Below are 15,001 nucleotides of genomic sequence, written 5' to 3'. Positions count from 1 at the left end.
TGACTTGCAGTAATGTTAAGTCCAGTGTTATGGATATTTTCCCAAGCAGTAGTCCATCTTTCATGTAGCCAAAGAAAACCTTTATCAGCACTGAAGCTATATCTGATATTATTAGTATTCTTTTCTTATTGACATTATACTTCAAGGCTAACTAGGACAACATCACAAGAGTATCACCTTCTTTTTGCTGGGTCATGACAGGGGTCTGGGTCTCTTTGGTGTACGACACAGTTTCACGTGGAGGGAAGTCCACATGGGTGATCTTGGCCATCCCCAGCTTTAGAGGTCCACGCCTAAAAGCACAGTACAACTCAAACACTGCACAGCCCAGGATTACTACAGAGCAGTTAAGGTTTTAACAGGACAGTTTGACAGTCCTAATACTGTAACCATTCTCACCTCATATTGTAACCCTTCTCACCCCTTTGCAAGTTGACATAATCTAGACACAAATACTTATTTCAATCAGTACTAAAGTTTTTCATGGGATAGGAAAGGTCTTTAGATTAAGCTACCAACCAATGTGAATTAAAGATTTTGTCTGACCGCTTATGCATGCGTGACTTACTTCATTGTTAATTTGATTGCACTGCATTAAAATGATGACTTTGAAAGACAAGTAACCATGCCATAGATTGAGAGAAGGGAAAATGACCAGGAAAGGAGAGAAGAGAGTGTCCAGTACCCCAGCTCAGAGTCAGAGTGAAGTTGAAGAGTGGACGGGTCAGAGTCCCAGTGCAGAGTCCTGGTTAGTGTCACAGCAACAAGGCAGCATTAGTGAGAGAGACGGGCAAGCAAAAACGAGGAGAGGAAATAAGTTAGAATTTTGGCACACAACATGCTGATTGGAACCTAAATCACAAAGCAGTTAAATTTGCACGTTATCAGGAGGCACTTAAACAGGATCTTTTCATTTTGTGCATCTTGTATCAAAGCTTGAATCTGCCTACACAAAACCCAGGGATGGAGGAGGGTATCTGCTTGAAATGCACAGACACACAGACCCACTGAGTAGGATGACATAGGTTGTAATGCGCAGCCTGAGGGGCTGATACAGCCTGAACTGTGTCACACCAAAGGCTCCGAGTGTTGTGTAGACAGAGAGGGAGTGAGAGAGAAGAACCCTCAGGGAGAAAACATGACCTCCATGTGCGTAGGAAATGGCCATGCTGGTGAGGGAAATGAGTCAACACGTAGGGGGAAGAGCTCCCTGGGCCTGATGGGACACTGGGGGAGCTTGAATTTCAGCCCAGGGAAGGGGCTCTAATTAGGGGTTAAGAAGTCCCCCAGGCATCGCAGGGGCCTGCTGTTTTATTGTTCATTTAGGATTCTCCTAATTCAACGGCACACAAATTAAATAAACATGCACACAGTTGGCACAAACTGGTCATCATTCACTGTAATGGTATGAGACTTTGTAGCAGGTCTTGGCTTGGTTGCTTCTAGTGTACTCATGCTTTATAAAGTCACTGCCTTGGTCTGTGGTTCTGAATGAACCAAGGCTTAGAAAACAAAGCTAAATTTAAAGTTCTCTCATGCTTCAGGAAAATGATTTACTGTACAACAAATTTGCTATGCGGAGTGGTTTGAGTTGCTAAAAAAAGGACCCTGAAATCATCATCTTGCTGGCATAAGCATAATCGTTACAGCCAAGAGCACAAATAAGTACTTTTCGAGAAGATACATGTAAAGATCAATTAAATACTAAGCGGACAAACATTTTGCCTTAGGTGGAGAGGCCGTCCCCAATTCTTAGCACAATTAAGGACCTTGGCATCACTTTCACACTTATAGCAGCAGAGCACTGTGCTGTGCTTAGCGCATAAATGCACTGTACTGGAAGAAGGGAAAGCTTTTTGTGATTAAAACATTTGTTGAGAGGCGTGTGTGTACCTGGGTCCCACGGCGCCATCAGAGTCTTGGCTCCCTGCCTCGCTTGGCGTGCCCACCGATTTGGAAGTTGGAGACATGGGAGGAGGGACTACATATTGAGACAGACAATAATCATCTGTTACGACACACAGAAGCTAGGCTGTTCACAATGGAGCACAAATGCATTAGTGTTGCAATGGCAGCATTGTTGTTTTAAAAGAAAAAAATGGAAGAGTATGAACATCTAAAACAGGAAAAAAGGAGCATTTTAGTTCACACCACATACTAGATGAATGTTTTCAAATATTAGAAACAGATTCCCTGACAGCTACAACATTAGTGAGTATGGTATATTGTGCAATGTTAGTAATACACAGTAATTAGTAAGAAAATGACAGACATGGGTACTGACAAGCTCAAACTGATTTGGAAAAGAAGCATTAACGGCACAGTGGCATTGACCATGTCTTCATTTACAGAATGGGGAAATATAATTAAAAACAAGCAGAGCAGAAAGAATATTCATCTGATTCCGCACTACAAAGATGTAAGGTATAAATGTACATAAAAACATATAAATTCTTATTCATCATTTCCACAGAAAGTTTCCTGTGAGGGTTCATAATGATTCTTTCATGGATCTCTTCTGCCACCTGCTGTTAACAATGTGACAATGCTCTAACACTGACGCTCAGGATTGTCTCCGAGTTACAGAAAGCATTTGCCATACTAAAAACATTACACATGAATATGTGATTTTATTATCTAGATTTTCCCTAATTCATAATTGATTCTGCAAATCCTAATATAGATATACCGACATTATTTGTTTTACAAATATTTGTGTCTTTTATCAATGGTTCCACTTGTTTTGTTGCAGCCCTGCCTACATGTTTTTAATCAATTTTACACTAATAACAAACTGCTTCACATTAAGTCTGTAAGCATAAATGGTAAAAAAAAAACTGTGATTGTTTACCTTCAGCCTTTCTGGCTCATCTGATAGAAACAGAATGGGCAAATCTAAACCTTAGCTCAGATTTCTATTGGTGTATCGTTTCTACTGGTATACCGCCCACCACTAATCAGATCTCCAAAATTATACATCTTGTACTTAAAACTGGAGTGGAAAAAATGAGGAAACCACAGCATATTGAATGGTGCTGCAGCTACACTGAAATAAAGTTCAGAGCAAAAAAGCCCTCCAAATTTTTGTGAGCTTTTCTGACTCTAAATAGAGTTTTAATGTAGCCAAGCATTTAGGACTAATGCAACTACCATCAGCTGAAATGAAACATACCAACAGGAGCATCTGTTATGCCCATACTCTGCAGCAGGGCATCAGCTTCACGCCTTTTTTTCTCCAGGTCAGAGTCATCCTGGTGAGGAGCAGCATCTTTCTTCTGGTCCGCCTGGGAACATACCAAAATGTTAGTGTCTTCACCTATTAAAATCCACCTTTCAACAGAATTCACTTATGTAATTGCTATGATCTAAGACAGTCAAGTCTACTTTTGTCAACATGTCTCTCCAAAACTAAGAAATGGGAGAACTAACACTAGCCATCAAAAGACAACTCCTGGAGTAGCTTCATTAACAGTGAATAAGAGACCAACTTTGAGGGCACATTGATAGTGCCAATCATAACTGTTAGCACTGCATTTAAATAAAGCTAATTTGAATGTAATGGTTAGAGAAGTGTTTATTGACAAAATCACAGATCAGAGCATAGGTTCTCTGGTTTCTAGTTTTGAGAGACTCGTACATGTTCACAAACACTTATTAAGCCTGAACGGCCTCAAGATGTCACTGCAAGTCTTGACGTGACCAATGTAAAGCCTTGGAGGAAACCCTGACAACACCCTGTGTGGGAAGAAATAGCTGATCAACAACAACAACAACAACAGGTTCTGATACGATGTCTTCCTCCTTGAGCATATACAAAAATCGATATATGTAAAAAATAAAATAGACACATAAAAGTTGGACTCAACTTAGCACCTCTGAGAAACCGAGCACTCCATATACACGTCTAGCATTTGACCTACTCCGCTGGCGCTGTTATCCACAACCCAAATCAACCTCAAAGGGTGTTGTAAAGGTAATATCTGTGTTTTTTTTAAGTTTGTATCAATCGTCTAGGTTGCCCCTCTCCTTTACATTATTCTTGCAGGTGTCTGCACACAGTCAGCATTATTGGAGATATCAGGCATCATTTTCCTCCCTTCAGAAGAAGCCATTTGCTGCCATTCATTCATGCACAGTATGAAAAACGACTTCCACAGAACTAGATAAGCCATCAATGTAAACATGAAGCCTTAATTTGGTTTTGTCAACGGTGCTGCTTTACCGTTATTTCATAGTGTCCGAGATGAGTGTTTTCATATCAATGCGCGCATTACATTATGCTCTGCTTACAGTCAATCACCTGACAACCACAGGAAGAAACGGAAGTCTCCGGCAGGAAATAATCCCTCAAAAACATGCCGCCATGTCCACAAATGTGTGGACAGCACCACAGATTTGTGGTTGGAGGGCTTCACCCTCTTCGTCTGCAGGTAGATGAATTAAATATTACCTAAGACAGAGAGATACACAGCCCTAAAACCAGTGGCAGTTGGTCAATACAGGTCACTAGGATGCCGCCCCATCTGACAGTGGAGGTCTGCAGCCAGATCCTTTTGTCCTTTTGCCTGATTTTCCATGTATTTAAAAATAAATAAATCTAAAAATATATATAATATTTTACTCAACTTTTTACGTGGCAGAGGTATAAAAAAATATATATTTTTTTTCATTACTCAAACTGTCTCATTTCTGGCTGTTCTTACTTCCAGCCCAGGCTCCATTGAACATTGAATGTATAGTATGCCCATAATTTACTCTTTAATGTCAAACAAATGGGAGCTTGGCGGGGTTGATGGTCATTAACGCCAGTGGCCGATCCATTGTTATTCATAGCTCTAATCCAACAGCCAAGATTCTGTACAAGAAACAAGTGAATCAGTAACCCTTTTTAGCCACCAGGTAACACTGTAACACTGGGGCGCAGGCGCCCCACCTGATAAACTGGCACCAGCCACCACTGACTAAAACTGGTGAATAGAGGCAATGTGCACTCATATTCACCTTACATCATGTCTGAGTATTGGGCAATTTACCACTTCTCTAACAACTGAAAGTGTTAAGTTACTGTCCTGTTCACACCATTACAAACACGTGAGAATTCTTGAATAAACCATTGATTTCCATGTTTCACTTTTATTTTCACAACGGACAGCTCTATCAGACTGGATACAATGCAACAGGAGCAAGCTCCTTGCTCTTGTACAGGTGCAAAAAATGATGCAAGATGAATTGTGGAGATAGATCTGTCTGATGCACAAGGCTTGTATTAATACAGCAATCAGATTCAGGAGGATATCCCGTATAAAAAACAAGAATTAAAAATGTAGTTTCCTGGAGAGCAGTCAGTAAGTGGATAGTTATAGGTAATTAAGGCTCTGTATTTTGGATGGGAAATGATTTGTGGATCAGTCAGGTGATGCAGGTGCCTTCACTCACTGTATATCTTTGGCCATCGCAAACAAACACAATGTCACTATACTATTTGAAGATTTGAAGATCTCCCTGCTTTCAGTCTACACTGATCTCATAGCGTCTACTGCCTTTCTGAAATCCAAAGAGCAGAAATTTATCGTAGTGATGAAAAAACTTTAATCCTTGATGACAGCATTATGTATGTAGAGAATGTCAGGCCAAACTCCATTAAAAAATTGACAGCTTAATGTTGCCTTGCTTATTGGAAAGGTACATACCTGGTAGAACATGATTTAAGAGCTTTTCTGAATCATTAGAGCCCACACTTCAATTTGGCATGCATCAAGCAGGTGTTAGTTCAACAAAATATCAACTTTTATAATTGATTTGCAGCGTATTCCCCCAGTCTTCCTCCACCAAGATACACCATGGAGGTTGGTAATTCTATAAATTGTGATTTTATTGAAATAAAGCGCTGCTTGGTGGATCATGTATATGCCAAATAGGAACCGATCAATTTGTAAGAAGTCATTAGTTACGTTCTATGAGGTGTGTATCTGCCGATAAGTTGTCGAGATTTCCTTTAGGCTTTACATTGGTCACATTTGGACTCATGATGCAAGCAGTGTGGAATGGCAATTTAACAGTGATTTCTTGATGTGGTTTGGGCTAATATTCATTAAACTATCAAAAGGTCAATTTCAAAGTGTGTCTTACAAATTCAATTTGTAAATTAATTTAACAAATTCATTCTTTGAATTCAATGGTTCAATATGAGTGATACAATTCAAATAAATGCAATTCAAATACAATCTCAACTGGCACTCTCTTTCCACAGAAGTGACTTGTGTTTTTGGGTGGCAGTTCAGTTTTGTTAAGTAATTTGGGCGCACTGACATATAAAATATTTACAAAATGTTGGACAATGAACATAATACCTCTTTCTTCTTGCGCTCCTCCTCCTTCCTTTTTTTCTCCTCTCTGATCTGTGCCAAGCGTTGCTTCTTCCTTTCAAGCTCTGCTTTCAGATCGCTTTTGTCTGACATGATGCCAAATCTGTATACAAACAACACATTTGTTTGTCTTGATGTCCCACTCAGCATAGATTAGATTATTAAACAATCTCAAGCAAATACTTATGTTATACATAGGCAAAAATACTGCTTTTACAGTTTCTAAGAAAGTGGCAACTTTAGTGTGTTATTTGGCAAAAGGCCAAACATCATCTAACAGCAGATGCTTTCAGCTTCAGTACCACCATGCACTGCATGTGTGAACAGTCAGATACGACTAGCCTTACTCGCCAACTTCGCTGGCTAGGTGAAATAATAAACTGAACGTTTGCTGACTTAATTGTCTGAATTAGTCTTTAATGTAGTGATGGACTATATCTCAGCTAAATTTAGTTAATTTGGCTAAAACTACAGCCCGTCTGACCAGTCATCGTCAACTAGCTAACGTTAACAATGTTAACAGAGAGCCCCACCCTGCAGTTTGTGGCTGGATAGCCTATACAGCCCTATAGGTTAGCTTAGCCTAAGGTTATGCTATCTGCTTCAGATAAACAACTCTGGCTGTTGTTAGCTTACTAGCTATCATTGTATCATTGCTAACTACAGGACTGATCCGTGTTATAAAAGGTCTTTCTTTCCCAACGCAGCGTACTTAATGGAAAGTATCGTTACTGCAGCATCGAAGAACAGTCAAACCGGCCTCGGCCGCTGCTAGCCTTCGTTGTTACTGGCTACATGGCTAACATAGCCATTCTGGTTGTACAAACACAGCTAGTTGTCCATTACAAAGACTACGAGTGGTGAAACGTATTTTTTAATCTTAAAATACTTTCAGGCCATAGCAAAGACAAGTTGCCCAACTCAACCTGACATTGCTTGCTGAAGATATCTTGGTTAATGTTAGCTAAGCTAATGGTACAACTATGGGACTCTAGTCTTGCTGCTGTGATGCGCTTTCATTCAGTGATAGCAAGCTGACTAATGTTATCCAGGTTAAGTTAGCATAGCGATAAATCAAAATATTACAAGTGTGCGATCCTACAGATAATTGTATAGCGATGCATAGTCAACAAACCTGAAATTAACTTTGCGAACTGACACCAAACGCTCTTCCTGTCACACAGCCAAAACAAACGGCCAACCCTATGCGGGTACTACAGATGCTCAGAGGAGACAAACTGAGTAATTTTGCTGGGCAGGCCATGACGTGGCCGTGCTGCTGCTGTTGTGTTCACTGTCATCTGGGGGCAAACACACACCTGGAACACGCTCTTCAGATCTGAGCTGGGCAGCAGGTCAAAACGCAGCCTAATTACTGTTCAGTCATGTCTTTGGATATAGTACTTTGAAGTTAGTGACTGTAAATGAACTGTGAATGACTGGCACAGTATTATGAAAGAAAGGCATTTAAAGAGGACAGTAAGTTATTCATAGTTTGCTTTGGGCCCCGGGTGTATAATTCTCAATGGTGGCTGAGCTAAGTCTGTGATAAGCACACACTACTGCCCATAAATTACCTCAATAATTTTAATGGGATGAATGGGCTGTTTTTACTTTTCAGTAAGTCATCAGTTTGAATATTCAACAGCTATTCAAAGTGTTGAAAGACCCTAAGATGCCAGGCAGATATATTTATTGTTAAATATAGATAGATTATGGTCATATATTTCAAAAATATGGACATCAGAATACAGAGGAATATAGAAAATCTGTCACGTAATAATGCCATTTGACAATATAGCCTATTCACATATCATCTTCTGAATAACTTCTAAACTAGCTATATACCAAGAAAAAGCATTATTTACTACATTCAGTTACAATAAAAGTTTGAGAAAACAATTTTACTGCAGAAGCTCAAAATGACAAGATTTTACAAGTTAAAGAAACAACTTAAAGGATAAGGCCAGTGTTTTTTAATGCATTGCTTACGGTCAACAAATCCTATGAAAATAACAAAATCAACAATGCGTTTGCTCTACTCCCGTTACTTTCTGACTTCCCACATACCGTTTTTAGCCGTCAACCCGGAAGTCACTGGCTCCAGTTGTAAGCTAAAAACCTTGAAATACAGCTCACAAAGACATACTTTCAATTTTAAAAATCGCTAACTGTTACCACAAAAAGTCAGGCTGTTGTAGTTATTACCAAATCAAATTCAAATGGGAACAAATTCTTCATTACGCTGGGGACTATTTTCGGTGCTACGGAACTACTTTCCTGAGATCGCAAAGTATTTACAGCCGGCTTATTAAGTTGTTTGAGGAAAAAGTCGGATGGCCCGGTGCATTGTGATGATGAAATATGCTGCCCAGAGTAACGGCATGGCTCTGTGACGTGTTTTTAAATCATTTTTTTTAATACAATGGAGTTCTATGGCTGCTGGGACATGGCTTCATTGGGCACCGGCTACATAGACAAGATTTGTGGGCAAAACAAAATCATAGGATTTCTTGACGGCAAGCAATGCATTAAAAAACACCAGCCTTATCCTTTAAGGTGCTAGAGAGAAAGTTCTGTATGAAAAGATAGGCACAATTAGCATTTTCTTTTGTGACTTTCTCTGGCCAGTGTAGACTGGATGTAAACACATTCACCACTGGAGACAGAATCAGTTGCAGCCCATCAGTCGACCTCATCTGATTTGTTACTCCTCCTCCTGACATCCCCACAGGCCTCAGCGTCTAGTCCCTCAGAAAGTTGAGACAGGGCTGGCCCGACTTTGGTGTTGGTCTCACCTCCCCCGTTGGTATGCAGAGAGTGAAAGGTCTGTTCACTGGGGCGTTTCCAAGACGTTCGAGTGGCAATCCAGAGGATGAGAGCTCCAAAAACCACAATGAGGACTCCCAGAACGTTCACAAAGGTTGCCTCTGGGGGAGAGTCCTTATACTTTGGGTCTTTCCTTAGTGATGAAGAAAAAAGAAAAAAGCTATTGTCACACTAAGGCAGCAGTAGAATCTTTTGTGGTTTACATATTTTACTTTACTTACAGGCCAAAAATGAGTTTCTCTGTGATGCCCATGAGTGCCGTGGCTATAGCACTGGTGAAGATGAACAGGCCACTGTAGACATGGAGGGGCATAAACGCTGCTCTCACGGATACAGGTGTAATGGGTATCAAGTATACACCTAATCCCAGAACGAGCTGCTCATGGGGGGAGAAAAGGCAAAACATTAACTAGTACAAGCCAAGACTGTTGTTTAGCATGAGTAAATATTACAAGAAAGACTGTAAGAAAGACTTGTAGTAGCCTATTCATTTGGTGTTACTACAAGGGGAATCCTAGGCCAAATTACTACGTCCTGTAGTAATTTGGCCTAGTTTCTGCCAGATACATTCCTACCCCGCTATCTGAGGTGTTGGATCTGTGCATAGAGCCATAAGGACAAATTGGAAAAGATGGAAAGCTCATTTGGATGTAAAATGTCAAACAAATATTCTATGAGACTTCAAACTCCTATGCGTTATCAATGAAGCAGTTCCATGCTGTATATCAGTCCCACATCACAAAAGTGAGATTTTCCATTTTCATAAATAGTTATTGTAAGCAAGCGTTTTTAAAGTGAGTTTACCTGTAGAGAGTATAGTATTACAACTGCCAGGCCCAGCCAGCTATGCAGGCTGTACATATTGGGGATCTTGGCAGCATTGTGGAAGTCAAATACTGCTACCAAGGATATAGCAGCAAAAATGAAAGCCAGTAAGTTTAGGCCTGCATGGATAAACTTCATCATTAGCTTGCTGCACTTCCAGGTCCATGGGAGTCTGTACACAATGATGGCTGAAAGAGAACATCATTCAGTGTCATTCAAAAAATTCTCAATATAAATACTATCATGCACAGTATGAGTTAAACAAAATTAATCATTTTTTAACATCTCCCCTGATCTCATTATAGTGTGTTTTGCTTCATTTTATTAAGACACAAGCTCATTTCAATGGTTGATAAAGCAGGGATGCAGAGGATGGTATTGCCTACACACCTATTTGAACAATTTATTGGCAGAATTGATTTTAGCCTACCTAGTTTGTTTTTTTTGCGATATGATATTCACCGACAATTTACTTTTTCCATTTACCACTGCATCACGGTTGAGCTAAGATTTTAAAACACAAAATGTGTAAGATTGAATGACCAAGGATATTCAGTTTAACTGTATTTTTAGTTTCTGATTACAATTGCGTATTTATGCCTTACTCATCAGCAGACCTCCCAGGATCCGTGGAAAAGCGAGACTGCTGTAGAATAAACATTTCTGTCGCACAGCCTGTTGCTGACTTTTCGCAACACCACCCCAAAACAAAACCACTTTTGACAATCATATAGAAGAGAAACGAGGAATTCTCTCACCTATTCCCTGCAGAAAGATAAATCCAGTAACGATTAACACCGGATGCCAGTTGAACTCGGCCGGTCCTCCATCCCAGGCTAAGCCTTCTTTGAAGTTCAGGACCCATGTCAGTACAAATATTATGCAGACAAAACCGAGAGAGGCGGCGGAGGAGAGAGCGAATATGAACTGCTTCAAATTGTCCATCGCCATATGTTAACAGCAGGCAGGAGGAAACGGCCTTGAGGAACTGGTGACAAACTGCAAGAGTGGAGCTGTTTAACTGGAGGGGATGGACCAAGATCACATGACCCAGAAACTTGGAGTAACCACTTAAGTAACTTCTGTGGTTATAAAAGTGCCAGAGGACCAATTTCAAAATAGAGGTTCTATTTCATTCTTCCTGACTGCCAGAGACGGTATGAAATACCTGGGGCACGTTTAATCTGACAACGGTGTTCACCGTTTTGCTACGGTTTTCGGGTTGAACGTCATGTTTCCTCGAAACGGTGTGAAACGGGCTTGGAGGTACGTTGTCTCTCGTTTGGTGGGTGTGTCAGAGGTGTCAGCAGCGACGTGTATATAAACACCGCCGTATTAAAAAGGCAGTGGCACAGACATATTTTACATATAAGACATAAGTATCTTTTGCTATTGTATGTACCATTGTGGAGTGACACTTTCATAAACTTTTCTACTCCACTCTACTCATCTAAATATACAATGGTAAATATTACAATATCATATCACAACAACAGTGATCAGCAATAATGATAGGCCTAATACTTATAATAAAATAATTAGCTCATATAGATCACAGTCGAACAGTAGAACAGTGGAACACAGTCTCGAAGGTAAGAAGTGGATTATCCTTCACCTGAAATGTTTGCCTTGTCATCCTGAAATGCGAGGCAAATGTTGGATCACTATAATTAGGAACCAGTTTCCACAAACCCCTTCACTCCATTGGGATGTTCTCTGCTATTCTGGACGGCAAGGGCAGTGACTGTAACATCGAGCGTATTTTGTAGTATTAAACACGTATTTAAACCGATTTCATCAGGCTCCGAAAATTCTTCGAAAAGAACGCAAAGAATGGCCTTCTCAGCTGCCATAGTTGCAATGCTTGTGTAACACAACAGGTTTTTTTTTTTTCTTTTTTTTTTTTTATTTGCGTATAAATTGTACAACAATATATGGCAAATCATACATCAACAGTAGTAGGCTGTTCAACGCACCACCGTTTCCGTTTAAATAAACGTTTTGCTACGTTTTGTCGGGGCTGAACGCGGGTGGATATGCATCTTGCGCATGCGCAGGAAGTCGAGACATAATACCAACAAAGTCACATGTGTGACCTGGGTGACGCAAGCAACCTGATAAAGGGGCCTGGCACCCAGCAGTCGTCTCCTACAGAATCTTCTCCTCAAGACTCCGAGTGACAATGAACTCTGGCAGTCGTCTCCTTTTCATCTTCTCGCCTAACCGCGCAGGTCGTGTATGTTGTTAGCATTAGCTAGCATCAGTGCTTCACCGTCTATGCCAGTAGCCTTGTAATCCATCAGTTGGAGCTACGTTTTCATCCTCCAGAGGCTGCATAGCCAGTGCTCATCTCCGCCGGGAGTTTTGCCGAAACTCCGACCACAAAGCGTTGGATTTTTCCAGGTAAGTAACCAACTTTATTTCCCCAGCGGGCGTGCCTTGCTAACTTACCCGCTTAGCGCCTCCGCTCATTGTGCGTGAATTGCTATCGTGTGCTGTATTAGCTTGTGGGTTTTATACTTGACTGACCAGTCTCGCTGAGGTGTTTTCGCCTCGTTACGACAACTGTGTCGACGGTTGGGAAACCGTAGCGGAGAGTGTTTTGTCTCGCTCCTTGGCTACTGCTGTTAACGGTAATTACATGCAAGTACACCTACCACGGTGACCTGTGTGAATTGCCGACAACACTAGCGGAGTCTGGATTTGTAGCTGAGTGTTTCTCGCTCCACTGCTACATCACTAGCCTTACGCCGATATAGGTGCTGGTTTATTTGGACTTGTAGCCGAGTGTTTCTCACTCTACTGCTACTTCACTAGCCTTACAGCGTTATAGGTGCTGGTCTAATTGATAAAGGTGCTGGTTTAATTGGATTTGTAGCTGAGTGTTTCTCGCTCTACTGCTACATCGCTAGCCTTACGACGATTATGCTCTCCATTTGTAACTCCTGCTTGGTCCCTCTCAGCCCAGAGGATGGCCATGACAGATGCCCATCGTGCCTTGGAATTGAACACCTGAGGCAGGCACTGACAGAGGATGCTTGCATTAATTGCAGCTGCATGCCGTTAGCAGAGAGGACCGCAAGGTTGGCCAGGTCTGACAGTAGCATTGCTGAGGCTGGCTTACCTCCTTCAGGAAGGCTTGCATTCACCCCCCTTCAGGTTCTAAGCACCACAGGCACACACAGGGTGACGCCTCCAGCGCTAAGAAGAAACTGAAGTGTGATGAATGAGGTGATGAGTAGGCCCTTAAAGTGGACACATTGGCCTCTGAGTTTGCCCAGATTAAGGCCCTTCTTCTTAATTTACAACCTCACGGCCCCTCCACTGCTGCTGTCGCTGCTGCTTCAGAGCTGTCACTTCAGACCTATGATGAGAGTGATGGCCTAGCTACTTTACCCTCTGTTGCTAGCCAGCACGATGAGGACGCACTATCTATTGCGGCCTCAGGGATTTTTTTTTAAAGGAAGCAGGAGAACAGGAGTGACAGGCTCTCATGGGTCAGAAGCAGACTCCTTGAGGGATGCTGAGGCTGGTCTTTCCACAGTTATTTCCACACAATTGGCCATCTCACGGCTTGGTCTGGATGCTGCCCCTGTGGAGGCTGCTCCCTCTAACGCCTTTTTCAAGCACACTCCACAACTGTCTGCCTTCAGAGTTCCACCCTCTGAGCCACACAATGATGAACTTCAGAGGTGCTGGCCAGACCCCAAGGCGTTCCTCCACCTACCGAGTGACTGCAGGGCTTTGGCTGCCATGACAGACGCCGCCCAATATGGTCTAGACCAGATGCCTGCCATTGATACTTCCATTGCTTCTCTGATAGTATCTCCAGATGAAGCCCTTAGACCGGATGCCCGTTGTCCACGCCCACAGTGTAGAATCACTGATGACCGGGGCATGCGGATTCTCCCTTACTTGGACGATTGGCTGATATGTGCTCCGACCTGGGAGCAGGCAATCTGCGACACAACAACTCTTTTGACCCACGTGACCCAGCTGGGGCACACTGTGAATTTTGCAAAGAGCTCTTTAGTTCCCAGTCAGCGAGTCGTGTTCATTCGTGTTCACCAGATCCAGTCAGTCCCTGTGGGTGGCTCAGAGGCTCCTTCCGTGGGCCTCACCTCGCCTTGCAAGTCTCAGGGCAATGCATTTGCCAGGTGTGCAGAACGAGGCCGTGGACATGCCAATTCTATATTAGTCTAGGAGACTACGAGTCAGAGAGATATGATATCTCTTTTGGGGTTGCACAAGGTAGCTGTCTTGGTCCCCTTCTGTTTTCATTGTATATGTTGCCCTTAGGTAATATCATCAGAGAACATAATGTCAGCTTTCGTAGCTATGCTGACGATACGCAACTGTACGTTTCTGTGGAGCCGAATGATCTGAATGCCTGATGCCCCCTGACTGCCTGTTTATCTGCAATCAACCAATGGATGAACAACAATTTTCTGAAACTAAATGAGGATAAAACAGAGATTCACTTGTTTGGCCCCAAGAACAAAAGAGAAATACTCTCAAAAAGAAATCAGAAGTAACAAGCCTCGGTGTTGTTTTGGACTCTGACCTGAGTTTTGAACACCACATAAATAGGGTGACAAAGACAGCGTTCTTTCACCTGAGAAATATAGCCAAGGTACGATCGTTTTTAAGCCAGCAGGATGCTGAGAGGCTAATTCATGCTTTTATATCAAGGAGACTTGATTACTGTAACGCTCTTTTTACTGGCCTTCCCAAAAAGACAATTGAGAAACTAGAGCTGGTTCAGAACTCTGCAGCTAGACTATTGACGAAAACAAGGAAGAGAGAGCTTATAACCCCTGTTCTGGCTGCACTGCATTGGCTCCCTGTGTCTTTCAGAGTTGATTTTAAAATTATTCTACTTGTTTTTAAGGCTCTTAATGGCTTAGCACCCCCATACATATTAGAGTCCTTGGTGTCCTATGTCCCCTCACGAGCCCTCAGGTCCTCTGAGGGCTCATACC

General features: G+C 41.9%; 2 protein-coding genes across 2 annotated transcripts; both read right to left on the bottom strand.

Annotated features, from left to right (window-relative positions):
* Nucleotides 1-177: 177 nt before the first annotated feature.
* Nucleotides 178-7,584, bottom strand: LOC139646976 (cytoplasmic dynein 1 intermediate chain 2; the record flags this gene model as incomplete). The annotated part of the gene is made up of 6 exons (XM_071522783.1): nucleotides 7,501-7,584; nucleotides 6,351-6,468; nucleotides 3,173-3,284; nucleotides 1,894-1,981; nucleotides 686-745; nucleotides 178-293 (listed from the first exon to the last, which is right to left on the bottom strand). Coding segments are annotated over exons 2-6 (484 nt in total), but the record flags the coding sequence as incomplete, so codon positions are not given.
* Nucleotides 7,585-8,092: 508 nt separating this feature from the next.
* Nucleotides 8,093-10,970, bottom strand: cybrd1 (cytochrome b reductase 1). Its single transcript, XM_071522787.1, has 4 exons — nucleotides 10,778-10,970; nucleotides 9,999-10,207; nucleotides 9,416-9,570; nucleotides 8,093-9,327 (listed from the first exon to the last, which is right to left on the bottom strand). Exons 1-4 carry the CDS (start codon nucleotides 10,968-10,970, stop codon nucleotides 9,051-9,053), a joined length of 834 nt encoding a protein of 277 aa, XP_071378888.1. The 3' UTR covers nucleotides 8,093-9,050.
* Between the last annotated feature and the right edge of the window lie 4,031 nt (nucleotides 10,971-15,001).

Source organism: Centroberyx affinis, unplaced genomic scaffold (assembly GCF_046629955.1).
Source record: "Centroberyx affinis isolate AG114_WGS23_722 - 3 ecotype Tasmania unplaced genomic scaffold, CSIRO-AGI_Caff_v1 ptg001027l_1, whole genome shotgun sequence".
Lineage (NCBI taxonomy): Eukaryota > Metazoa > Chordata > Actinopteri > Beryciformes > Berycidae > Centroberyx > Centroberyx affinis.
This window is presented reverse-complemented; position numbering and strand designations above follow the sequence as displayed.

Bases quoted from the DNA above. Each gene is read 5' to 3' on its own strand.
- cybrd1 (XM_071522787.1), bottom strand. From the start codon at position 10,970: ATGGCGATGGACAATTTGAAGCAGTTCATATTCGCTCTCTCCTCCGCC. The intron at 10,208-10,777 runs GTGAGAGAATTC...GTTCTCTTTCAG, and splicing joins TATCTTTCTGCAGGGAATAG to CCATCATTGTGTACAGACTC. The intron at 9,571-9,998 runs GTAAACTCACTT...CCCCATGAGCAG, and splicing joins TAATACTATACTCTCTACAG to CTCGTTCTGGGATTAGGTGT.